This window comes from Molothrus aeneus, chromosome 17, assembly GCF_037042795.1.
Source record: "Molothrus aeneus isolate 106 chromosome 17, BPBGC_Maene_1.0, whole genome shotgun sequence".
In the NCBI taxonomy this organism is placed as follows: Eukaryota; Metazoa; Chordata; class Aves; order Passeriformes; family Icteridae; genus Molothrus; species Molothrus aeneus.
Window position 1 is genome coordinate 4,606,352 of NC_089662.1, and position 26,996 is coordinate 4,633,347.

General features: G+C 46.3%; 1 protein-coding gene across 2 annotated transcripts; it reads left to right on the forward strand.

Annotated features, from left to right (window-relative positions):
- Nucleotides 1-711: 711 nt before the first annotated feature.
- Nucleotides 712-18,109, forward strand: ACTR5 (actin related protein 5). 2 transcript variants are annotated; one of them, XM_066561807.1, is made up of 10 exons: nt 712-1,095; nt 1,785-2,014; nt 2,889-3,058; nt 4,397-4,614; nt 4,944-5,126; nt 7,090-7,212; nt 7,726-7,865; nt 8,715-8,847; nt 9,305-9,536; nt 17,791-18,109. In XM_066561807.1, exons 1-10 carry the CDS (start codon nt 712-714, stop codon nt 17,817-17,819), a joined length of 1,842 nt encoding a protein of 613 aa, XP_066417904.1. In that variant the 3' UTR covers nt 17,820-18,109. The 2 variants fall into 2 exon arrangements, with proteins under 2 accessions (XP_066417904.1, XP_066417905.1); XM_066561808.1 differs by lacking the exon at nt 17,791-18,109 and having other exon boundaries at nt 9,305-10,201.
- Nucleotides 18,110-26,996: the final 8,887 nt, after the last annotated feature.

Genomic DNA, 26,996 nt, shown 5'->3' on the forward strand with positions numbered 1-26,996 from the left:
GTATGGGATTGTCCCCTCTGCTCTGCTCTGCTCAGGTGAGACCCCACCTCACACACTGGGCCCAGCTGTGGTGTCTCCAGCAGCAGCAGAAGGACTTGGAGCTGCTGGAGCGGGTCCTGGGGAGGCCAGGGCGCTCTGAGGGCACTGGAGCACCTCGAGACAGGCCGGAGAGCTGGGGCTGTCCAGCCTGGACAGGAGAAGGCATGTGCAGACCTCATGGCACATTGCCAGTGGGTGAAGGAGCTGCAGGGAGGCTGGACAGTGACTCTTCCTCAGGAGCTGCAGTGACAGCATAAGGGGGAATGCTACAAATTGAGAGAGGGGAAATCTAGGTTCAGTATCAGGAAGATATTTTTTTACTGTGAGCCCCTGGCACAGGGTGCCCAGAGAGGTTGGGGCTGCTCCTGGATCCCTGGCAGGGCCCAAGGCCAGGCTGGACAGGGCTGGGAGCACCCTGGGATGGTGGAAGGTGTCCCTGCCAAGGGAGATCTTTTAAGGTCCATTCTATGATTCTGTGCTGTGTTGGCTGCTCCCTGTCCCAGCGGTTAGGTCGCCTCTCCCTGGAAGCACACAAAGCCCTTACATTACGGAGCACACCCGTTTAAGATTATCTCGATTATTCTACGATCCCGCGCCTCACAGCAGCGGCCCCCCGGAACCCCGGAGCAGGCCCGCGTTGCCGGCCGGACGCGGGCGGGAGGCGCGCCCGCCATGGCGGCGCCCACGCGGGTGTTCGCGTTCCGGGACGCGCGCTGGGCCCCGGACCCGGTGCTGGAGCCGAGCGCGGCCGTGCGGAGCCCGCAGCCGGCGCCGCTGGTCATCGACAACGGCTCCTTCCAGACACGGGCGGGATGGGCCTGCCCCGACCCCGCCGTGCCCGCCGAGCCGCTGCTGCGGTTCCGCTCGCTGGCGGCGCGGAGCCGCGGGGCCCGCGGCGGGGCCGGCGCAGAGACCCAGGTGGGGAACGACCTGGGCAGCCCCGAGCCCCTGCGCTGGCTGCTGCGCTCGCCCTTCGACCGCAACGTGCCCGTCCAGCTGGAGCTGCAGGAGCTGCTCCTCGACCACGTCTTCCAGCGCCTCGGCGTCTCCTCGCAGGTACGGGCGGGCCGGGCGGAGCCGCCTGTGGATCCCGGAATGGTTCGGGCTGGAAGGGATCGCCATGCCATGGGCATAGACAGCTTGCACTGGACCAGGTTGCTCAGATTTCTGTGGCCTGGACACTTCGGGATGGGGCAGCCGCAACTTCCCTGGGCAACCTGTGCCAGTGCCTCATCACCCTCACGGAGAGGAATCTTTTATTAATATTTAATCTAAACGTACTCCTCTAAACTTACGGCTGGGTAATGCTGGTATTAGCAGTGTTTACTGACCACCTGCATGCCCAGCTGTGTTGAGAGTTGCTTCTCAGACCATGGAGCCCATTACCTGCATGACAACACCAGTTTGAAAGCTTTACCCAGAGTGGAACTAAACTTCCACTGGTTTTCACTCGTGTCCTCATTGCATGGATTTTGGTTACTTAGATTTTTATATACGCCTTTAGAAGTCCATTCTCTTCCACCATCATGAGTTTATTCTTTGATTGAATTAGCATTAACATTTTTTTACCCCCTTAAGCACTAGATATGATTTAACTTTCATGATTAATATCTTGCACATAAAATGCTTTCTCATGCCTATTTTGGGGGAGTTTTTGCTGATGCTTAAAAGAAGAAGCAGAGATAACTAACCCTGGCTTTTCCCTTCATACCTTTATTACTGTTCTTTCCCCTTGTCTCTCCCAGGGCTGTGTGGATCACCCAATTGTTCTGACAGAAGCAGTTTGCAACCCTCTGTACTCAAGGCAAATGATGTCTGAGCTCCTCTTTGAATGCTACCAAGTACCAAAAGTGTCCTATGGTGTGGACAGCCTGTACAGTTTTTATCACAACAGGAGGCAGAACTGGCCCTGCAGTGGTTTGGTGATATCCTCAGGGTACCAGTGCACACACATTTTGCCAGTCTTAGAAGGCAGGTGAGTTTGGAGTGTCTTAAGTCTGGTGCAGCCACTGGCTTTTCAAGTGATGCAAATACCACTTCCTCCAGCCCTGCCCTATTAATTCTTGTAGTAATTTATACTGATGAGTTAAAACCAGATCTGCAGATTTTGCTAAGTTGTGTTGAGTTTTGAATTGAAGAAGTAGGGCAGCTCTTGTAAATGTTGTGTTTTAGTTGTTTATTGTGCCTTGATGTATACTTTCAAGGGGGAAAGGGATATGTGCCCCGAGTGAAACTGGGCATTAACAAATGTAATTTAGGTTTTAAAGCAGCTTTGGGACAAAGGGAAGTGCTCTGTGTGTGAGACTTCTGCAGTGCTGGAGGCTTTTACCATTTTGGTTATTCTGCTACATTGATCTACTGTCTCTTTTTGCTTTTTTAATCTTTTTTAATCCTTACTACAGGAGATGGGTTTATTATATCTGGTAATAAATTTTCAAGTTTTACACTTGTCCAACCACTAAGTGTTACAAAGGTTAAAAAACTACTTTTAGCACCACTTATCTTAGAAGTGAACATCTCCTTGGATGCCTTCTGTCTTAGAACAGAACATCTCCTTCTGTAGCCAGAATTATTTAATATTTGGGCTTTTTTTTAAAAGCAGAACAGAGCCTTTCACAATAAAATAGTGAACCAGCAGTTATAAATAGTTCAAATAGTGAAACAGCAGTGATTTTGCTGTTGCCTGAGAAAAGCAGGTGTGTTCAATTCTCTGGTAACCGAACCTTGAAATACTTATCTGTGAATATTCATCTACACTTCAAAATCAACACTTTGGGGGGGAAGCAGGAGCTCAGTTTGATTTGCTGTGAATTCCCTGAGTGTGAGCTGTGTCTGTTTGCATTTTTGAGGCTGGATGCCAAGAACTGCAAGCGCATTAACCTGGGGGGGTGCCAGGCTGCCGTGTACCTGCAGCGGCTGCTGCAGCTCAAGTACCCCGGGCATTTCGCGGCCATCACGCTGAGCCGCATGGAGGAGATCCTGCACGAGCACAGCTACATCGCCCAGGACTACATCGAAGGTAAATCCAGCTCTCATTCACCACCTGCTACTGCTCACCTCTGGGGGTACCAGTTGTGGGTTTCTCTGGGTCTGGACTGAAGGCACTTGAGACAGTGGTTCATGTTCACACTCAGGTGTTTATTGTTTCTTATCAGTAAAACAGTCTCACTACTGTGAGTTCAGCAGCTTTTCATTAGAAGGCACAAAATGGCCAACAATCTCTTGGTACAAGGTCTTTTAAGACTAAACTATCCAATTAAGAACTGACACCTGGATTATTTTCCCTTTTAACCCAATATCTGATCCCAAAGAGCCCCCAGTGCAGACTTTTCTGCCCAATTACAAAATGACACCCAAACCCATGAAGAAAAGGAAGAAGAAGCATGAAGAAGAAACCCAGGATGACACCCTGTGCCCTCCGTCTTGCTTCCATCCACAGCATACTAAAAATCCCAAAACCCTAAATTTCTCACCAAGTGATACGCCTACACTACTCTCTAGAATCTGTTTCACACTTTTGTGGATTCTAGTCTATCTTGAAGCCTGGGAAACTTTCTCACTTGATTGTTGTTGTTCTTTAACATAATTCCCCACTTGTTCTCAATGTTTTTAGTTTGTCCTCTCTACCCCTTGTTTTGAACTTGGCTTGAATTCTTTCAGAAATATTCTACTTCTGTTTTGCTTTCTTTGTGGTAACCTGCCTTACATTTAACAGCAGTTTAATATTCAAAATTAAGCCAGAAATAAAATTTAACTACTACTATTGCTACAAAGCAAAGATTTGTATTGGTTCAAAGTTCTCTGTGAGTAAAACCTGTGATGGTTTCAGTGGAAAAGAATTTTAAATGAGCTTTTTGTTTCTTTTATATGCCAACAAAACCTCTTAGTGGGTTAGGATTTCTGTGTTTTGTATCTGCTTTAAGGTTTCCAAAGTTGCACAGGACATTTCTCATGACTGTGTGTGAATTAAATAAGTTTTTAAATTTCCATGGCAAACGTCATCCGAAGTAGTGCCTGAAGAAAAGTGTTTTTTTAAATTTGTCACTTTGAGCCTTCCTTAGAAATGTGTGAGTGCTCTCCCTCCCCTTGGGCAAAGAGACTTGCACTTTGTAGTACTTGGTGTTTCCTGGAGGTCAGAGCACTCAGAGCTGCCTGCACTGGGTTTGTGACCTGGAGGCAGCACTCAGAGGGGACAGCCAAGCTTGGGAACAGCTGCCAAGAGGTGACAAAATTCCGTGCTTGCACTTTTTTTGCCTTCTTTCCTCACCTTTCATCCTTCACACGAGGTGCGCGCAACACGCAAATCATTCTTTTGTGCGGCCAGAACAAAAAGTTGCTTTGCTTTCCAAATGCCCAGAGCTGCAGAAATGGCGGTGCCCAGAGTACTACGAGGACAATGTGCACAAGATGCAGCTGCCTTTCTCCAACAAGCTGCTGGGCAGCACTGTGGCATCTGAGGAGAAGCAGGAGAAGAGGCAGCAGCAGCTGCGGCGGCTGCAGGAGCTCAACGCGCGGCGCCGGGAGGAGAAGCTGCAGCTGGACCAGGAGAGGCTGGACAGGTTGCTGTATGTGCAGGTAATGCAGGCAGAGTTGCAGTGTGGTGTCCTGGGAGGAGGACAGGCTGTCCTCAGAGCTTTATCAGAAGGTCACACATCATGGTAAAGAAGCTGTGACTGTCGTGGATGTTCCCTGATAGGAGCTTGCCAAGGTTAGTTGTGAGTTAATAGAGATTATTGATGCAGGGGATGTTTTCAGTTTCTGAACAGCACTTCTGGGAAATACTTCAAATGCTGTCCAAGTGTGCACATCATAGTCTCTAGTCATGCAAGCAGAGTGTCTGTACATCACTGCTGACTGCCCTTGCCCTGTCTTGTTCATCACAACCAACTCTGATCTGTCCACAGGAACTTTTAGAAGATGGTCAGATGGATCAGTTCCATAAAGCTTTGGTGGAGCTGAACATGGACTCTGCAGAAGAGCTTCAGTCTTACATCAACAAATTGAGTCTGTCTGTTGAACAGACAAAGCAGAAAATCCTACAGTCAGAAGTCAATATTGAAGTAGATGTTGTGGACAGCAAGCCAGAGGTAGGATGTTTTCACCAAGTTAATCCTCATTTTATCTCTGAATGAATTAAACTTCTGTGCTTGAAAATGTGTCCCTTCAGACTTCCATTGAGGAACTAAGCTTTTTCTTTAACACATTGCAAGTCATTATTACGTTGGCAACTGCTTCTCTCTTTTCAGAGAGAATGTCTTGAGACAACCATCCTTAACCTTCAGTAGTCTTCTATTAAAGATACACAGGAGATAAAGATACAACCCATCCATCTTTTTGTTAAAAAAAGTATTTGTTTTCCTTTTTGTTCTTCCCCTTCAGGTGCAGAGAACTTAAATGGTAAACAACCACCCCTGCCTTCGTTGTAGCTGTCTATTTTTGGTGGATTTAAGCTGCATGTTCTCTTTTGGTTCCTTAATGAAAGATTAATTGCTACACTTGGTTGTTGGAGTTGTCTTGAAGATGAGGAGCTCCTTGTCTGCTTTGCCAGACTAACACAGGCCCAGCACCAAGAGGTGCTCTAAGGCTGCTTGTGCATGTGCTTTTAATTGCCTTTCAGGTCACATAAGACAAAGCTTTTTTACCTTGATCAGCCTCTGTTTAGGGAAAAGGTAGAGAGAAAAACAGAAAATTGAAACACAGAGGGGAGATCCTTATTTAGGTTGCCCAGATAAGCTGTGGTTAGCCCATCCCTGGAAGTGTTCAAGGCCAGCTTGGAGCAACCTGGTCTAGTGAAAGGTGTCCCTGCCCATGGCAGGGGGTGGAACTGGATGAGCTTTTGAGGTCACTTCCAACCCAAACCATTCCATGATTCTGTGATTATCAGTGCAAGAATCAGAATAATTATGCTTCAGCAAAATTCAGGGAGATGATGGGCTTGTTGTGGTGAAAAATCTTTCTGCCTTCTATCAAAAGAAGATATTCTAGAAAAAAGAGAATTGAAAGATTAGCAGTTACCTGTGATTTTTCTCAGTTACTGTGGCTAAATTCCAACATCTCCCACACTCCTGCTCTTTGCTGGATGCAATCTCAGACCTCAGAATGAATCCACAAGCTTTGTTATTTGTCTGTGCCTTGAGAGAGCACTTAGAATAATCACAAAATCCCTTTGTAAGACCAGATGTTCACCTGAGTCTGTGTATCTTTCTGGTTTTGTCTTTTTCCTTTTTATACAAGATAAAAAAAAAGCATTTAACAGGACTTCATGAGACTACATTTTTTTTGCTGTAACAATGAACACTTCTAAACATCAGTTTGATTAATTGAATTCATTAAGTAGATGTAAAATAGATACTGAGGAATGTTTGAAGGATGTCATTTTGGCTCATCCTGGCATTGCAACAAATGTTTCAAGTTTAAAATAACCAAACCAAATATTTAGTAACAAAAATCCAGAGGTAACATTGTAACACAAAAAAATATAGATAATTAAAAACCTGTTCCTACCTCACAACAGGAGTCTTGTAGGATTTTGAGTGATGCTTTTCATTAGGACAGAGCTTCATGTCTGTGTAAAATAAAAAGGGATTTGCTGCATCCTGTGAGCAAATAGTAGACAGTTGAAACTCTCAAAAATTGTGTGGTAGCTTTGTAGCTAGCAAATATTTGTTTTCCAGTTCTGCACAAGCAAAATAGGGAATTTAGTGGTAATTATAGAGCAGTTAGAGGTGCTGGAAGGGTACCAGGTTTCAACCAATATAAAAAGCTATTTTACTAAGTTTTAATATGCTGTTATGCTTAGGACATGGCTGCCTGGGATCCTGGCAGTCAGCCTGGTGACTGAGGCCTGCATTTCTGAGCTGGCATTGGGATACATTTTTTGGAAGTGTTTGATTTTTGTGCTTTGTGTGAATGTCTGTATTTCTGTTTCCTGGGCATATTTGCTTTCAGGCTTGTTAAGAGTTGAGATTTGAGGAGACTGAGCTTTCCAGCTGTGTCACCAGAATTGAAATCACACTTGAGCTAAGCTACCATAACTTGCTCTGTTTCCAGACTCCTGACTTGGATCCACTGGGCAGTGAACAGTCCCTGGAGGATGTGGAAAGTATTAATGAGTTTGAGCCTTTATTTGCTGAGGAGCAGCCTGAGGTTGAGAAGCCAGTTGCTGCAGTGCAGGTTTGCTTTCTGTATTTGCACCTTGTGCCAGGGGTTTGCATCCCAGTTGTCCAGCCAGTCTGCTGACATTTCTCCTCATGCAAACATTGTTTGCCTGCTCTTGGAAGAGATGCCTAAACTACCTGAACATGAAGAGAGAAATCCTGGCAATCTTAGCTGGTGGTTTAGGATGAGAATTCCCTCTTGGCTCACTCTGCAGGCAGTGCCTGGTGTAGCAGTGCTGTGTTATTAAGGGGAAAATAAGTGGTTTTGTCTGTGATCCATAGCCTGATATCCCAGTGGGCACAGCTTTCAGCTTGTGAGGTTGAGCCTTAGAATTAAGTGGCTCCAAGCAGAATAAATTATAGGAAAAGTCCAGCTTCCCTGACCTTTTGGAACCTTTAGTATAATGCTATTTCTCTGTGGGACCATTACCATTTGTTTCTTTGTACAGAATTGTTTGGAAACATTGCTTATTCTAGACTATTATTGTTCTTTAACATAATTCCCCACTACTTCTCAATGTTTTTAAAGCCCGTGTTTAACCTGGCAGAGTACCACCAGCTTTTCCTTGGCACTGAAAGAATCAGGGCTCCAGAGATTGTCTTCCAGCCCTCCCTGATAGGAGAGGACCAGGCTGGGATAGCAGAAACCATGCAATTTGTCCTTGAGAGGTGAGTTTACAGAACTATTTACTTCAAACAAGCTATTCTTCATTTGATACCAGCTTTTGAAATGCTGGGGCTTTAGCAATAATTTGAGAAGATATGTTGAATAGCTCTTTTTGGTGGAGTCAAGAATTGCAGGTTAGACATGTCTTCCTGAAAGCCACATGTAACTCTGCTTGTTTTAAGTCAGTGAGTCTACAAAGGTTTTGGATCTATAACCCCATCAATGATAAATTTTTAAGTATACACCTCCAATATATGTATATTTGTAAATTACAGCTACTACTAAACTATTATGAACGTGGTAAAACATACACAAAAATAAAAATTGAAGAAGAATGAGATCAAGGTGAAATAAACATTATTTAAATGTATTTATCAATTTATCTGCCTGCATCTCACTGGATTGTTTTGCACAGACCCCACTTTAGAGATCCCTGGTCCAACTTGTTATTGAGGGAAACAACAAACACTTGCAACAGTGAGCTGGCAGTCTCTGGTTTTGGGAGATTAAAATCAGGGGTAGCATATTAAAGTTAAGATACAGGCACACCTGCTGGAGATTTCCAGACAAATTAGCACTGATGAAATATCACCCCTGAATTGAATGAACATTGGGCATCACATTTTCGAAAAGGTAAGAAATCCAGTTGATGATTTATGGGGAACTGAGTGCTTTCAGGGTTTTTTCTGCCACCCTCTTAATTTCCAGAAAACAAAGAAAGTTTTTGGTGCTAGGAAAATGAAGTTTCTCAAAGTGAATCCTGGGACAAGGTACCAGCATTCCCCACTGCTGTTCCAGTTCATAGGGCAGAGGTTCTTGAGAAAAGCTGAACCTGTTCTTGCTCTTCACAGGTATTCCAAGGAACAACAGGCTATCCTTGTCCAGAATGTTTTCCTCACTGGTGGAAATACAATGTACCCTGGACTGAAAGCCAGAATCCAGAAGGAACTCCTGGAAATGAGGCCATTCCAGTCATCCTTTCAGGTGTGTGTTTTGCCATGGTGTTTATGTGAACAGCCTGTTCTGCTGTGCTCAGATGGAGTTGGGTGAGGTGCAGAGCAGGGGCATGGAGAGGGTTTTAAGGCAAGACTCTGCAAACAACTTTTTGACCTGAGAAGGTGCAGGTTAAGCAAAGATTCAGTTGCTCTTTGTGAAGACAGCATAGTGAATAGGGGAAAGGAAAGTCTGCTTCTGCTAAAGGACCATGCATACAAAAGCACATTTGGCTGGAAATTTGCAAATTGATTGCTTAGGAATTGATAACAAGGTGAAAGCACACTTGAACCCATTCCTAACATTACTCTTTCTGAGAGACACTGAGTAATCAGCTCAAATTTGTGAAATTCAGCTGTGTGTGTCATATACCACTGTAACCAGGGTGAAAAGGGCTTCCCTTTCCTGTGCTGAATTGACATTGTTGTTCTGTTTTCCTTCCATCCAGGTTAGCCTTGCTTCCAGCCCTGTCCTGGATGCCTGGTATGGGGCTAGGGACTGGGCAGTGGAGCACATGAACCGTGAGGAAGGCTGGATCAGCAGGAAGGACTATGAGGAGAAAGGGGGGGAATACCTCAAGGAGCACTGTGCCTCCAACGTCTACGTTCCCATCCGCCTTCCCAAGCAGGCCCCGCGGGCAGCAGAGGCTCCAGGCAGAGCCTCGGGCACAGGGAACCCCGGTGAGCAGGCATAGCCGTGTCCTTGGCACCCTCAGCGCTGCAGGGAAGGGTTCCTGCTGAGCCACAGGGCGGAGCCTCGCTGCCTGCTGAGCTCCCATCCCGGTCCTTGGCGCAGTTCAGTGCTGCTCACACACAGCAGCTCGTGGAGGGGAAAACTCCCTCTTAGAGACTGTCCTAGTAAGGCTCAGGGGTTTTGGAGAGTGTGTGTTTTACAGCTTTTTAAGATGTAATGAAATGTCCTGGTTTTAGATGGTTTTTATTGCAGCTGGGCTGTAGCAAGGCAGGCAGCCCAGCAGGTGTCCCCCTTGCCCGTGTCACAATCGTCTGTCGGGACATGTCGGGCAGGTCGTGCTGCAGGACACCAGGGGGCTGAGCTCAGCCCTGACTGCCGAGACCTCGTGTTCCATCTCCTTCCTGCTAAACCAGCACCAAATAACCACGGGTGCTTCTTGTCTCCGTCGGTGTCAGAGATAGCGATGCTGTGGCTGAAACTGGGGAGCTGGGCACATGCAGACACAACCCTCCACAAAGCACGGTCCAGAGGCACTGCCAGACCTTCTGCTGCCTTGGAGTGGTTCTGCAAGCTGAGCAGGGCAGCTCTCTGATGGGACTTTTTGATCAAAGTTGTTGTAGCAATAAAGCAAAGCTTTTTGCTTTACCACTAATTTATGTGTTTCAGTGATTTCACCTCTTTAGAGCTATGACAATGGGTTTGATTGGTTGTACTTTGCTTAAAAACAAAGGTTTGCAGCCCAGCCCAGCATCAATGTAAGTTGTCATCTGGCAGATTCAAAAGCAAAGAACATTAGGAACTTGCTTATGCTGAAGTTGACTGCCACACGATGTGATTCTTGGATTCAAAAGTATTACTGAGATTTACAATTTTTGTAAAAAAGATACATTTGTGAGCAAATATTGAGGTCTGTGCACTGAGTGTTCTTCTTCTGAGTGTTGCAGACCTGCTCTCACACAGTTCCTGTGGCACCCAGCACTGGCCAGTCCCAGGTGGGATGCTGCTCCTGGTGGCCCCTGCCTGCTCCTCTCAGGCTGTTGGGCAGGGCAGGAGAAGGGAGCTGGCTGCCTCCAGGTGACCTCAAGTTTGGATTATTGATCCTATCCCTGCCTGCCTGGAGGCAGGTTTTAGGACAATTAAGGGAATTCTGTGGGTGGTAAAGAATGTGGAAAAACGTGCTGTGCTGAAACCAGCCAAGTTACACATGAAGATGTCTTTTCTGATCTCAGTGACCTGGAGTCAATGCTGTCCCATTGCTCTTTGACCCCTCTCTGACCCATCTTTAGCTTTACTTTAGGCAGAGGGACTACCCAAGGTATGGAAATAGTTCTGATACTTGGTGTTGCCTGCTAAATAGATGAGTGTTGTGCATAAAACTCTTCCAGAATGAGGGCCTGAAAGGGCATCTGTAATGCATGATTATGTGACTTTTAATCTATGGCCAAATTGTGCCTGCCACTTCTCTTGCATTAATTCAAAGCAGAGCTGTCTAATTCTGCAAAGAGGTGCCAGAGCAGCTGCTTAAACAGCTTTAAGGAAGCAGAATTTTATAATCTGAATATTAGCTGTTAATTTGTTACTTTGAGCCACAGTAGCCAGAGCCACTGATGAGCTTGGACTGGGTGATCACTGTCACAGGCTGCTCTGAGTGTGCTGGTGGTCACTCAGGTTGGAGCAGCACCATGAAAATCATGAATGATGCAGAATGGGATGAATTTTAGCCATTTCAGTGCAGTTCCCTGGTAATGATTTGCTGTGGTGCTACCTGAGCATTGCTGCTGGCAGGAGAGAAATGGAAGGAGTGTGTGGTGCTGAGGGCAGCAGGACACAGTGGTGTCATTTCAGACAGTAGTGTTGGAGTCCTGGTGGAGCTTCACCATTGGGACACTTGTGGCAAGGTTTTCTCACCCCCATGTGCAGAAGAATTTGGTTTTTTCCATGTGAGTAGCACAGGGCTCTCCAAAGCCAGAAGGGGCTTGGGCTGTCTCCTGTCATTGGTTTGTGCCCCCTGAGAGGGGAACAGGCCAAAAGACACCTGCTAGGCCTCTTTTTAATGGGACTTTTGGTTGTGTGAGGAGCAGTAGGAGGAAAAATAATCCTGCTGTGGAGAGGAATCAAAGTGCTGCTGTGAGAACCTTTGGCAAGTGATGGCATGGCTGCTGTTGAGTGAGCTGCTGTGCCAGCAGCCTCAGAACCATTGCTGTGCTTATCCTGGCAGTGTCCTCCAAGCTGACCCAGGGCAATTGCCAGGTCTGAGATGGTCAAGTGGTTCCCATTTGGTCCTTGGTAAATGAAGTTCAAAGCAACTGTAACCTGGTTATACAATTCAGTTATGCCCTAATTCAGGTCAAAGAATACGAAAGTACAATTTCACAGCAGTGCTGAGTTTGGTCTATTTAAAAGAAAGCTCAAACTGGGTCCCACCTTTCACAGGGTCCCTAAGATCTGCTCTGGGTGGAAACACCACGTCAGTGAGCAGCCCTGGAGACTGAGCATCCATCACGTGTCCCATGGCCCAGATTTCCTTTGGAGCTGCCTACAAGCCTCGCTTTGGGGCTTCAAGGCTTCTTATGCTTCCTGTGCCACAGCAACTTCAAACATGTTCTTTGCTAAATCTCTGCTAGGACACAAAGATTAGAACTCTCTGCTCCAGTTATTAATCTCTGGAATACTTAATGTGCTGTGTAAGACAGCAATTCGGAAGAAAGAGAAGATGCCCGTGAAGTGTCACTTAAAATTTAGGATTATCCCTCCAGAGACAGCCCACAGTGATCCTCTGGCAGTCAGTCATAAACCACAAGTTTTGAAGCTTGTGTGGGATGAGCAGGGGAGAGGAGAATGCTGTAATGGATTTAACATTATCCCCAAAGTCATATGGTGGGATTTCCAGCCGATGGTTGGGAATGCCAGGCACAAGCAGCTGTGCTGATCCCCAGTGCTCACTCCCACGGCTCTGTGCAGGGGGAGAGCTGCTCCCTGAGCATCAGCTGCAACAGAACTCGGGTTTAAATGGCTCAGACCCTGAGCATGGTTTGCCAAGAGATTTACAGCTCCTTTCATTGCTTTTCAGGCACTCAGCTTCCTGTGTGTAGTTGACAAACACCTTTTCCCCCTCCTTGTTCACACAATCTCAGCCCTCATGTTAGCAAGGTGTCAGTTTCAAGGGATTTTTTGGTTGTTTATTTTTAAGTTATATTGCTTTTTTTACACCCTTAGGGGTCTTTTCTTTCTCTTTTTGAGCAGTGCACTCAGTTCCCATTTCCTAATGCAGCAGAGTCCATGGTGAAAGAACCATTTTCATGGATCCAGCTCATAGCAATATTTGCTTGTGACAATTCACAGCTGTTGCTCTGCCCTCAGTTCTGTCTCAGCAGAGCTAACCTGAGAGTGATGCTGGCTGAGGCTTTCACAGAGTGCACAGCTCCTCTGGGGAAAGGAAGGAGGTCAAGTAAAATCATGGAGACTTGGTCCATCTGCTCAATGCATAGTGTGCCAAGTGGAAAAATCTTCAAACCACTCCTTTCCTGAAGCCAGCAGAAGTGTCAAGCATGGTGAGAATCACTCTGTGCAGGTCTACTTTTATTTTTAAGCAATTGCTGCTCCCCACTATCAGAGCGTGAAGCAAGCTGGATTTATGGTCTGACTGAGAAACTTTTGTGCTCTTAAAATTCCTGGGTTTAGTCAGGACAATATTTTTTTTAGCTTTTTAATTATTTCAGAACTGAGGAGAAGTATGAAACAGCTTCTTCCTTCATCTGACAGGAGCTGAATATGCAGTGCTGATGGGGAAAGCATTTTTGTGTTGCCAGTGATGTTCTGTAAAGGCATCCAAGTTTCTGCACTCCCAGTAGTCAGGCTGTTAGCTCAGGAGGAAGCTCATCCCCAGGGAAGCTTGTGGCAGGTCTGGCTGGACAAATGAGCATCAGAACATGCAAGGAAAAAGTGTGGCTTTGTTCAAACCCATGTCAACTGAATTCTTGATGAATTCCTTGAGGAATTCTCTCCTAGAGGAGAGAGACCCTTTGGGAAGCTCCTCTTGTTTGAGCTTTTTAGGAATATTGTGGGTGATAGAGTATTGGATAGCAGGGAGACCATGGGGCATTGGGTGCCTTCTTTATTTAGGTTTGGGGCAAGGATGCATGGTGGATCTCTGAGTGGGAGAAGGTTTGAGGCATGATGGCAACCTGCAGCCCCCAAAGGGCTGTGGTGGCACTTTGCTGCGTGCCCTGGTGCCCAGGGGGGCTGGGAGGCTGTTGGCTGCAGCAGGGGCTGATTTCCCTCTCTCCAAACAATCACCCTATTTCTGCAGCTCTCCCTGGAGTGTGCTCTCTGCTCCTAAATGGCTCCTTGTGCCAAGTACAAAAAATGTCCTGTACAAGCCTGGGAGGCTGGGCACTCGCTGCCTTGTCTGAGCTTGCTTGGCAGCAAGTTCCAGTCTGTGCAAGTGGTTTTTGGGTAGTCTTATCTTTCCACTAAACATTTTGATGTGGAGGTTTTGTTCTTCGGGGTGTTTTCATTCCCTTCAAAGGAGAATACTAATGGGTAAAACTGTTCTGCCTCAGTGACACTTGTTCTGCACCTGAACAGCAGCCCTGGATGAAGAACAGTCCTGTTGGTCTGATCTTCCTGCTCTGCTTTGGAGGCTTCACAGGGTTTCCCCAGAATATTTTAGAAATCACTCAGTCCCTACTAGAAAGCCCAGAAGTCCCCTGTGGTACACAGAGGTCTCTGTCACCCCCTCACCTTGAGCACCTGCTGCCTTTTAGCATTTAGTCTGCTACACTTAGATAAATCCACCTGATCTAGAAGCCATCAACTGATAAAATCTCAGTGCTCCAGAGGCAAAATGCCTTGAGAGGCTCCCAAAGTGCTTTCTTGAGCACATCCACAATGACATGTGACCTTTAAACATAGTTGTGTTCCTTGTGCATTAGCACATTTCTCCTGGCTGACATTGCTTCTCAGCTCTGGGAAATACATTTCATATCCTCATCCTTAGCTAAGTTTATTTCTCCCATTCTACAACTTGGTTAAAATAGACCCCACTCCTCCTCTCACCCCAGATTCCTGCCACATACCTGGCATTCTTTCATCCTTAATGAGATGAAGGAGTGGGGGATTTCACCCTCCTGGAATTTTAGAGGAATACTAAGTGGATTTCTCATGAAAAGCCCCATTTAGGATAGAGTCTCCCTGAAAGATAGTCCATGACAGCAAACCTTGCTTTTGCTGGTAATGGTGAGCAGAGTTTTTGCCCCCCTATTCAATAACTACCTTCTGCTTGGTTTTTACAAGTGTTGTCATTGATGGAGACCCTGTTGGAGTAAGTTCCCAGTGGAGGAAGCAGAAAGTAGATGGGGAGACCAGCAGAACTCAGGCTGCAATGTGGCCAAACTCTCCATATAGACACCATAAAGGGGGTTAAGTCAAAATAGTTTAATCCAGACTCAGTCATTAACTTCCCTTAATAAACATACAGGTTTGTTGTTCCTCCAGCCTGGTCCTGGAAGTGAGCTCCAGGAGATGTTTGGGGGGAAGTACAGGAATAGGAGCAATGTGATGTGTGTGTAAAACAGGGAGGGGATGGGAAATCATCCCAGCTGGTCACTGCTACACAGCCAGGGACACGGGAGCGCAGCGCTCCTGGAGTGGGATCCATCCCACAGCCCTGTCCTCTCACACATGTTGGCAGGACAGGTGAAAGCATCCAAATTACAGCAAGGATGCTGAGTTTGGAGTAGCAACACCACATGGGACTGAGCATCACGTTGGAGTCCTGGACTGGTACTGTATTTGCAGGGTACCCCCATGAAGGCAGGAATGATGAATCTGACTCCATGTTCTCAGAAGGTTAATTTATTATTTTATGATACTATATTATACTAAAGAATACTAAACTATACTATACTAAAGCATACAGAAAGGATATTTACTGAATGCTAATAGATAATAATGAAAACTGTTGACTCTCTCCAGAGTCCCAACACAGCTTGGCCCTGATTGGCCAAAGAGTGAAAACAACTCCCAGCAGAATGCAATGGAACAATCACCTGTGGGTAAACAATCTCCAAACACATTCCCCATGTGAGCACAACACAGGAGAAGCAAATGAGATCAGAATTGTTTTCCTTTTCTCTGAGGCTTCTCAGCTTCCCAGGAGAAAAACCCTGGGTGAAGGGATTCTTCCAGAGAGTGTGAATGCCACAGGCTGGGGATGCTGCCGAGCCTGCAGCCCCAGGCTGTGCCAGCCCCAGGCTGTGCCCAGCGGTGTGGGGCTGGGAGGGGGCACAGCCAGCCCGGCTCTGCTCCTGCCCTGCCACAGGAGCACAGGCAGCAGCAGGAGGAGCTCCTGGCTCCTTTCATCCAGCCCTGCTGTGGCAGGCAGCCACGGGCTGTCCTGGCTGCCTTGGGAACAATGGGGAGGAAGGCTTTGATTCCAGCAGCGATGGACACCCTTGTGCTCCAGGGTGGTGCCGATGGAAGGAACTGGGGGCTCGGTTATTTGCTTTTATCCTTTGTTAACCGCTGCTAACTTCTTGTTGTGGGAACTGCTGTGACTCCTCTGGAGGGTTTATTTATGCTTTTTGCCTTTGATATCCAGCCCCGGGAGTGTCCCCTGGCCTGGGAACGGGAAGAGCTGAGCTGGGCTCATCCACCCGGGGCCAGGGGCTGCTGTCCCGCTGCCCTGGCACCGCACATCACCCATTGTGGGCTGTCCCCGGCCTGCTGAGTTGGATTTCTCTTAGTTTTTCAGAGAAAATAGAATAAAATATTTATTCTATTATCAGTCAAAATAGAATACTTTATTCTATTATCCGTCTCGATGAAAGGTAAGACATAAGAGATGTAAAACTTAATTCTATTCTATCAGAAACTAACTTATTTCTTGGTGATAACACCTCATAAATGTTTTTCAGCCTATTAGCCTTTGCTACACAATGTAGCAAAATTTGCTACACATTGTAGCAAAATTGAGTAAACTTTCTATCAGGTTTCAAGAATTCTTTACAAATCTATTTCCCCATGGTGATTTGTGCCCAGCCTTGCCCTCCTGTGCCTCAGCGATGTCCCTGGCCAGCGGCAAAGGTGGCTGAGAGCAGCTGGCGGTGCTGCAGCGCCGGCAGGGGGAGAAGATGCGCCTGGGCACTCCTGGAGTTCTCAGTAGAGAAGGACCAGGAGGATACAGAGCTTTTTGCGCTGGGTTCATGCTTCAGGTTCATGCTGGGAGAGGTGGGGATGCTCCATGTGTGATCCTGGAGAGCTCTGCTCAGGCCCCCTTCCCCAGGGGCTGCACTGAATCCGGGCTGCCAGGGATGATTCCCCAGCTCCCCAGGGCTTGGTTTGCCCCTGTGCTGTAAAACTGACACATCCATGCCCTTTACCACAGCTCCTGTTCACAGGAGGCTCTTTCTGCCCCTTGCTGCCCTGATCCATTTGTCTGGGTACTGGGTGAAAACAGCTTTTATAATGATGCAAAAATGGAGGGAATAACTCATATCTGAACTCCCCCTGAGCCCAGTCTCTTGGATACATGCTAGGAATCTTAGTTAATGCTGTTTTTCACCACACAACAGATTCCCCAGGCAGCAGAGATGACAATTCCCAGGAACCATCAACCCCTTGAGTGTGTTTACCTAACTCAAAATGCACTTTATAACATTATATCACCTTCAACCCACTCTGCAATTTTACATGCTGGGATTTGAAATAGGTACAAGCACTGATTGTGCTCTGTGTCTTACAGAGAGCTTGGAAATGTGTATTTAATTATGAATTTAGGAGCTGTGGATGGGAGTTTTACAAGCAGTGTCACTTCAGTCACAGGAGCCAACAGCAACCAACAATTGATTTTATCAGGTATTAAAGTGCACCCTTACCCTCTGGGAAGCAGGGCTCAGAGAGGGGCTTTATCTCAAGCTCTGGGCTTTATTCAGAGGGGTTAAGTAGATGGTCACCGTTTCAGGACAACTTTAACTTCCAAGTGCTCTCCAACACCCCTCTGCAGGAGCTGGCAGCAGGGACTGAGCCACAGAGCCAGTGGGAAGTGGAGCTGGTTCACATGGGAATGTCCCTGCTCTGGAAAAGTAGATATTAAGAAAACAACCCAAAAAATCACCCCTCCAAACACCACTGCTGTGATTTTAGACTCAAAATAGCAATTTGGTGTTTCCCATAGAAGGAACCCTCCGTGACTCGTTCTGAGCAGCCCCCCTGACCGTTTCCTATTTTTCTTCCTTGTAGGCGGCTGTTTGAGCAGCTCCAGCTCCTGAATTGAAGGAAGTGTTTTCCTGAAATGCAGACAGAAATGCTCCTGGGTTTTCTGGCTCAGGAAATCAGTCTTCAAATCTGAGGCTGACTTTGGAGCCACAGACACCAGCAGTCCCCACCAGGCTGGTAGGAACTGAGTGAGTCCAGCCCTGCCAGAAGTGACAAATTCCAGTTCCCTGCTTTGCAGAATTCATGTCCTTGACATATTTTTGTTTCACGGGCTTTGTCAGAAAATGTCCAACCAGGCTGCCCCTTCCTTTCAGAAGAAGGCACTGTGGCTTACATCTAAAAAAAAAAACCCTTATATTTTATAAATTATAAGATATATATAAATATTTTATATTATATATATAAATATTTTATATTATATATATAAATATTATAATTTTATATAGAATAATAGATAATATATATTTACATATTATAAATATATTATAATATATAAATGTAATGTTATATCATAATATATATTATTTCAGATTATTATAAATATATATTTGTTTATAAATATGTATTATAAATATATATTTTTATATAAATATATTATTATTATACATATATATCTATATGATTTCAGATCTTCCTGGAAATTAAAGCAAAAGTATGTTTATTTTTAAAGTGTTTTGCACCTTCATGCTTCTGCTTGAAAATAAAAAGGTTGTACCTCTCTCAGTCTGGCGTCAGTTTCTTCTGAGATGTATAATTCAAATATTTTGAAGTTAAGTGCAAGCCTTTAATGGCACAATTTTTTAGTACCACTGCCACAAGTGTTTAGACATAAAAGCCATTTGATTACAGCTTTATGTTAAATGAGGAACCATAATTAATATGATCATGTTTAATTTCTGCCTTACTGAACAGAACGATGGAATCATTTTTCCAGAGAAAAGAGAGTTTCCTCAAATGAGTAAATGACAAAATTATTAAAATAATTTAGCTATTGGAAAGAGAAGTTTAGGGCATTAGATAGGATGGATGCAGAATATAAAATGCAGAATGCCCTGCTTGAGATGTGGAGAGAGAATTCCATTTCATGCCCACAGCATCCTCCCTCCCTGGTGCTGTGGTTTGGTCTCAGCTCCATGGAGCCATTTGCTCCCTGCCCCAGTGTGAGGGTGAGAGAAAAGTGAGAAAACTCTTGGGTTGAGATAAAGGCAGTTTAATATGGGAAGCAAAAGTCACTCATGCAAGCAAAACCAAACAAGGAATTCATTCCCCACTCCCCATGGGCAGCAGGTGTTCAGCCCTCCTTAGCACGAGTGCCTGGGGAAGACAAACACTCCAAAGCTCCCCTTTCTGTCTTCTCCCCCCAGCTCTGAGCGCTGAGCATGAGGCCCCATGGGCTGTGTGTCCCTGGGGCCAGCTGGGGTCATCTGTCCCACTGTGTCCCCCCAACACCTGCAGCACCCCGGGCTCCTGGCTGCTGGAATAGAACAGCCTTGGAACCCTGCTCTGCAGGAACTGAAACACCCCTGTGTTATCAGCACTGTGTCCAGCACAAACCCCAAACAGGCCCACAGCAGCTTCTGGGAAGAAAATTAACTCCATCCCAGCCCAAACAAGTACACCCAGGTGCAGGTGGAGCAGTGGATTTTCCAGAGTTGTCCCTTTTCCTCTCAGCATTGTTCCATGGAAAACAGAATGAAAAGCCTTTGGTTGTCAGAGCTCCACAAGATATGCTCTGTTTTCCACTACTCTCTCCAGTTTTTGTCAGAACTGCATTCTCTGGCCATTTTGGGAAGCAGAACACGTGTAGAGAAGCAGCAATGACCCTGCTGTCATGCCCAGCCCTCCAGTGACTCCTTCCAGAGAGGCTCATAAAGGTTTATAAACCTGGGAGCTGTGCACACAGAGACATTTTATACTGTAAGAGGGGAAATTTGGATTAAATACAAGGAATAAATTCCTCCCTGTGAGGGTGCTGAGGCCCTGGCACAGGGTGCCCAGAGGAGCTGTGGCTGCTCCTGGATCCCTGGCCAGCTTGGACAGGGCTTGGAGCAGCCTGGGGCAGTGGAAGGTGTCCCTGCCTTGGCAGGGGCTGTAACTGGTGGTCCCTAAGGTCCCTCCAACCCAAACCATTCCACGAGTGGGTGGTTTTCATTCAGCTCTAAGTTCCTGCACTCAGTGTCCAGCACACTGGTGTGGGATGCTCTGGGAAGGTGCCCTGGTGTGCCTTTATACTTTGCTCTTGTACTCCAGTGTCACAGACACATTCTATGAAAAATCCTTTCCTTAGGATCCTTTCCTCCTGAGAAGCTGAGAGGCCTCAGAAACAAAATGTGACCAATAATTATCTGCTGCTGTGGAATGCAACAGGGGGATCTGGGATTGGTCTCATGGGGTTGTTTCTAATTAATGGCCAATCACAGTCCAGCTGGCTCAGACTCTCTGGTCAGTCACAAGATTTCATTATCATTCCACTCTATTCCTTGCTAGCCTTCTGATGAAATCCTTCCTTCTATTCTTTTAGTATAGTTTTAATATACCTTTTTCTTTTAATATAATATATATCATAAAATAATAAATCAGCCTTCTGACACATGGAGTCAAGATTCTCATCTCTTCCCTCGTCCTGGGACCCCTGTGAACACCAGCACACTCCAGGGTCTGCTGGCTGCATTCCTGCCCTGCAGTGAGTGCAGCAGCACCTGCAGCAGCGCTGCTGCCTGGCCCTGGTGCATCCCTCGGGGCTCACAGTGCCAGCACTGACACCTCATCCCTTTATCTCCAGTACAGCACATTCTGCCACCAGCTCCTGGAGCCTGGGAGCATTTATCTTCTCTCTTCATCTTCTCCTGGTGGGAATGCAGCACTAATGGCTTGATGCAGCTGGAATGTGCTTTATGCACACCCTGGCACAATGTGCCACAGCTTTGCTCACACGTCACTGCTCACCTCTGAGCCACCAGCCCACATTTTTGGTGTGATGTAAATACATTTGTGCTTTTTCCTTCCACATGGCTGCATGCTGACACCCACATGGCCAAGGCCACTATTACCCTTGTGTTTCAGGAATACAGCTGGGTGTCACTGGGAGTGTGTTGGAACACCCTTGTGCTCGAGAATACAACCTTCAAATTATTTGCTTAAACTTCTGCATGCAGAGGGAGGAGAGTGTATGTCAAACTCTCTGTTACTGCAGGGCTGGAAGAAGAAATAAATGCATATTTCTGCCTGCAGTTCCTCCCTGAGCTGTTCCCTAGGAGAACTTTGATATTAAGAATCCCTCCCAGATTCCTGGTGACATTAGCAGTGATAATGGTCAATTAGGTGCACAGGGAAGGGAGCAAGAGTGATCAACAGAGATGCCAATTTTAACACTAGCAGGACAGAAGGGAATTAATTTTGCTGAGCAGAAAGATTAAGATGCTAACAGGAAAGGGAAGAGAAGGAAAACCTGGAAGCCTTCAAAGAAAGAGCTACAGAAAATACTTAATGCTGCTTTTTCAGGCTGGCAGAACAAGACAAATACATTTTCACCTGCTGGCTCAGATCTGACTCCTGATTCACAATTATATAATGTCCTTTGAAGCACACATTTTAAGCAGGGTCTGAAGGTAAAAAGATCCAGGGGCTATTGTACTGTCAGGGAGAGGAATGTGGTTTTGTGATAGAGGTGGGAATTTGCAGCAGGTCAGGTCCAGCTGCTCAGGGATTAGGTCAGTATCAGCTCTCAATACTGCCTTAAGGCAAATTGAATTTTTCACAGAAGAGTGAAAGATTAAGAAAGAAAGAAAGAAAAAAAAAATATCCCCAACCCTGGAACTTAACTAATCACCTGCCACTAAATAAGGCACCATGAACTACTCACCACCTCCACTCTGCTTTATACATTACTGCAATAATTGCATGGCACATTTGGTTGGAGCATTTCTAATCCTTGCAGAATAAAAGGGATCCTGCCCAGCTGTGCCTGTGCTGTGTTGGTGGGTGCATTTGAGTGCCTGGTGGTGGGCTCAGCCCGTGGAGGAGGTGTGGGTAGGCAGGAGATGAGCTTAGAGGGATGGAATAATGAGTGTGGAGGTTGTCCAGCTGGGAATCAGCTTTGTCTCACAGGGGTTTGATGCTCAGCTGTGAGATTTCAGAAATTTTGGGTCTGTTGGTTTGCATTGATGGGCAGGGGAGGTAAACAGGTCTCTGTGATTTGTTGCTTTTCCTTCTGTGGTGGAGCAACCCCAGTGAAATCCCACCTCAGGTGTTCCCAAGGAGTCCTGTAACTCCTGTTGGACCCTTGGCTTGACTCCCTGCTTGGCTTTAGCCCTGTGGGATGGGTGGGGTTGGAATGGTGTTTCTGCAGCACAGGTGCCTCTGTTTCCTGGTGAGCAGAGCTCCTTGCAGAAACCCTGCAGTGGTCACAGGCTCCCTTTGGCTTTGCTTAAAGGAGGCTTCCTTGAGGTAGAAGAGCCCAGGTTTCCCACAGCAGACAGGGAAGAAAGCTGTAGATCTATCTAAGATAATGTTCTCCTTACTCTTGAATTAAGAGAATGATGGCTCTGAGAGTGTTTGCTACTGCAGCTGCTCAGAGAAGCATCTCTCCAGGGATCACCAGCATCAGGGCTGTTTCCCCATCTCTCTGCTGGCTGTAAAGAATCTGTAGATGGATTGTGCTTTGCTCCTCCTGCCCCTGGGGACTCTCTCTTTCCCAGACCTCCTCCCCATTTCTGCCATGCCTGTGCAAGGCCAGGCTGGGCAATGGGGGTGATTAGGGCAGGAAGAAGGAAGGGAAAAGCCAATTGTCACAGTGGGGACAACAGCCTGGTGGGCCTGCAGGGAAGGAAAATCCATTGCAGCACCCTTGGCAGCAGTGCTGAAAGCAGAGTCTGTGTCTCAGAGCTCAGTGCCAGCAGTCAGGGGCTGTCTCCAGCTGTGGCTGTGCTCAGGCTGGGCTGAAGTGAAGGGTCCAGGCTGAGGAAGCTCAGCCAGGTGTGCCAGCAGCACTTGGGGCTCCTGCCAGGGTGCTGGGGACTCACTGAGCTGCAGCCTGGCAGGGCTGTGCCACTGCTGAGGGGCTGGGACTGTCACTGTGAAAGGAGGAGGCTGTACAGGACACAAATTGAGTTCTTCTTCTGCTTGTGAGCTCTGCAGATGTGTCTGATCCCAGGTGGTTCTGGTGACACTCCTGTTTGGGGGCTGCCTTGGCACACTGTGGAAGGGCTCTGAGGGGAAATGGGCGATTCCCTCAGGGCAGCACAGCTGGAGGGGTGGGGGCTGACATCTTGAGAGCTTCATGCTGCTGGGGGCTCACTCTGCTGTGTGCTGGAGCCCTGGGAACATGAACAGGAGTGCTTTGGGTTCTTTTGAAATTCCCAGCAAATGGAGGTGTCCAGTGGCACTGGGTGAGGGGGTCAGAGGACAAATGAGGCTGTGACCCAGGGGCCAGCCAGGTACACATCTCCAGTGTCCCTCCTCCTGGCATTTCTGGCTCTTCCTGCAGCCCCCTGGGCAGGGGAAGTGTTGGAACTCAGGACATCCCTCTGGCTGTCCTGGACTGCCAAGACCCTGCCAGGGGGCTCAGAGACCTGGCACAGAGCCCAAGACACCTGAGACTTTGGTGATGACCCATGGAGCAAATTACCAACCTTAGATGAAGATCTGCAAGCCATGACAGTTTAAGTAGAATGATCGTGAATTCATCATGGGGTGAAAAAGTAGATTTTGGGGTTCTTAGAATGAGGGTTCAGGAACAAGATGGAGGAATCTGGGCATGTCCAGCCTTTCTCCTTCTTCTTCTTGGCCTCCATCTTCTGCTGTGATGGTGGCACTTTGGGATTGGTTTAGAGTAGAAGCTCACTGTCTAACACAGGTGATAGGTATTGGGAAGTAATTGTAAATATTGTACACGTAGTTTTTAGTATAAAAAGATAACACCAGAGTGCCTCTGTCTGACCTGCTGAACGGAACTCAGCTGGACAGGAGAAAAATTTTATAGATAAGAAACAATAAACAACCTTGAGAACGAGAACTGAAGAGCTCTGACTCCTTCTTTGAGCTCTGGGCTGGGAAAAGAGACTTTCTAACACATCTCAGGGTCACTGTGAGCAGTGAGAGAGCCCAAGAGAGAAGGGCTCATGCCTGCCCAGAGGTCATTCAGAGTCCTTGGTGATCTCTAAATTGGGTCCCCCAGGCCATGTGAGAGCCCAAGGAAACCCCATGGATTTTCCCTTCCAGTGCTGCTGTGCAGAGGCAGTGAGAGCATCAGCTTTCCAGAAATAAGGAATTTATAGCATCCCATTAACTCTGTTAATTCTTGTCTTAAGAAATGCAGGAAGCTGCCTGCATGAATCAGTGAAAGGAGGCAGGAGAGGATTTTTCTCAATCCCTCCCACACGTGTGAACTGGGAGTGGGGCACCTCCAGCCTGCAGTCCCAGGGCAGCTCTGCAGCATCTCCCACCTGCAGCTGGGCTCTGCCAGCAGCTCCCAGGGCTTTTCCAGGGACTGGGGGATGATGCTGCCAAGCCAGGTGTGCCTGCAAAGGTCTGGCCTCCAAAGTGAGCTTCATATCTCTGTGTCCATGAGAGCTGCAAACTGACTTATTTTAAAAAAAGTCAGACCTGAAACTTCAGTTACACTCCATGGGTGTATGTATTTTATTTATTTACTTATTTACTTGTTTATTTATTTATTTATTTTTATTTATACACACCTGAGTGAGGACTTACAGCTCACCACCCAGGGGAAAAGGCAAGATTTTGTCCTTTGCTCAGCAGAATTTGTATTTCAAGCATTATGAGGTGATTTATAAGTGTCCAGGCTGATAATAAGACAAAGCTTCTGTTGATATTTGGGAGCAGATTTAAACCAGCATTCATTGCTTTTGGAAACCTTTCCTTTTTCTACTGTATTTCAGATTTAGATGATTTTCCCCCCACTCTTTCATGGTCAGAGATAGGAATAGCTCCTTGATAGAAGACAGTGATATTTTGACACCATGCTGATGTAGTCCAGGTATTAAAATTATTTGTTAAGAATGTGATTTAAGGCACAGCCAAGAAAATAATTTTACTGTGAATACTCACTGCAGCTTTAATAGATTTAATAGATATAAATCTGTGTTTCTGGTGACTTCACTGGTGCCTCACCCCCCATATGCCTCTAAAACATTATTACCAAGAAAATTTATGACCTAACCAAAGAAGCTCAGCCACAGCATTCTGTGTTATATGTTATTTAGTGTCCCAATGTGCTGAGCAGGGGTTTCTGAGGAAGGGAGGGGTGGTTTAATCCCACACCTGAGGGCTTTGGTGGCTCTCTTGAGAGGGCTCCATCCCAGCTGACAGAGCTGGCTGCAGTCTGTTGGCACAAGGCAGAGCAGAGGTCTCCCACTTTAAACACTGCCCCTCAGGAATGACTTAGCACAGGTGCCCAAGCATCTCCTTAAAGCAAGGAGCAGCTTGTCCATGTCCAGCCATGGAAACAGCCACCCCTAATTCTCCCCACACTCCAATCTGCAGAACTGGATTTCTCTGATGACTATGAAAATACTGTAGCTCCTTAAGAAATAGATTACTCATCACAAATCCTCCCTTCTTTCCATCTCCTCCAGAATAATCCTTCTCCAAAACCTTTAGGAAATGAGTGGGGTTAGGCTTGCAGAGCACTGGGACAGCCAGGTGCTGCTGTGAGCTGGCCCTGTCCCTCTGGGGTCTCTTTAGTGCCACCAGTTTAAGTTCTGCTGGTAACCAACACTGAGTCATTACAGCATTAATTCTGCTGAGCCTTCAAAAGTGCTCATTTCAAACACCAGGGCTTTATTCCTTCACTTGTGGGTGGAATTAAAAAAATTAATTAATGCTAAGCAGTTATCAACATTTAGCAGTGTCTTGTGTGCTCTGGAATAACTTCACACAGGGTCCTCTTACATTTTTCAATGGCATCTTCCTTTCTGCACTTGTGTTTTCCTGGGAGCTTGAGCAGTGTGGTAGCTCTGTGCTTGTCCTGGCTACTGAGCCAACACCTGGAATGCTTTCAGACTGAAATAAATGTTGTTTATGTAATGTAAGTGGCCAAGGCTCCTTTTTGGTAACTTCACCCCCAGTGCTGTGAGTTTTTATCCATGTACCTTTAGAACAGCTGAATAACTGCATGGATAAATGTGGTTATTATTAAACAAGCAGCAGCAGTGGAAGAAGGGATGTTGGGCCTAGATAAGAACTTGAAATAAAGCCCTCTGCACTCTGCCTGGTCAAGCACCAAATCTTCTAATGGGAACTAGACATTAAGAGCTTTATGTCTTGTAAAATGGAGAAGTATGTGAGGAGAACTCATTTGTGAAACAGCCATCATCTTGCTCTTTTTTTCTTTTTTTCTTGGTATTTATTTTTCCTGGAAGTTCATCTTTGTGTCAAAAGATATCACAGCCAAACTCTGTGGGACAGTAATGCCCATGATCAGACCAGGTGGTACAACTGTGAACCAGACTTTCAACAAGCACTCAGAATATCAGAGCAGGAAACTTCCAATTAATATTGATTAGAATCAATTTCCCCCCCTCGTTTTACATCCTGTAGGACAGTGTATGTTGTCATCATCGCTTTTCCTGCTGCAGTTGTCATATTGATTTTTCCCTACTCATTAGGATTTCAATGAAGAAATGGTTTTTCATTTGCAGTGTAACATGACCGGGGCTGGTTAACTGGAATACATGTGAAAGCAATTAGGAACATCTTGACCTGCAATGGATGCAGAGCCATGCCCAAATGAGCTGCTGAATGCACTAGGAAAGGAAAAAAACCCATTTATCTGCTTTGCTAAAAGCTCAATAAAAGTGGGGAAGTTTGGGGGGGTTGCAAAATAAAACCCAAGCTTGGGGCAGGAGTGACCTGTGTGTTCCCAGACCAGGGAATGGGGTTTGCTCTGTGTGTTCTGCTCTGTTAGGGTGTCTTGATACAACATTAAACCAGGTCTCAGCGGCCTCAGGGGGAAAAAAAGAATCCTGATGTTGCTTTTAGTGCTGTGTGCATTGTGTAATACTGAATATTCAATTGAGGCTGGATACTTTAACCTTGAGTCTGTATTCTGAATGTCAGGGAACTCTAATAAAGGGCTGAGTTCCTGCTGTCTCCTGATGTATCTTTTGGTGTTGCTTTGTTCTCATTCTCCCTGTTCTTAAATGCTGATTATTTAAATGTGAATTTGTAGATTTAAAGAGCAAAGGTATTATGTTCCCTTTTGGAAACAG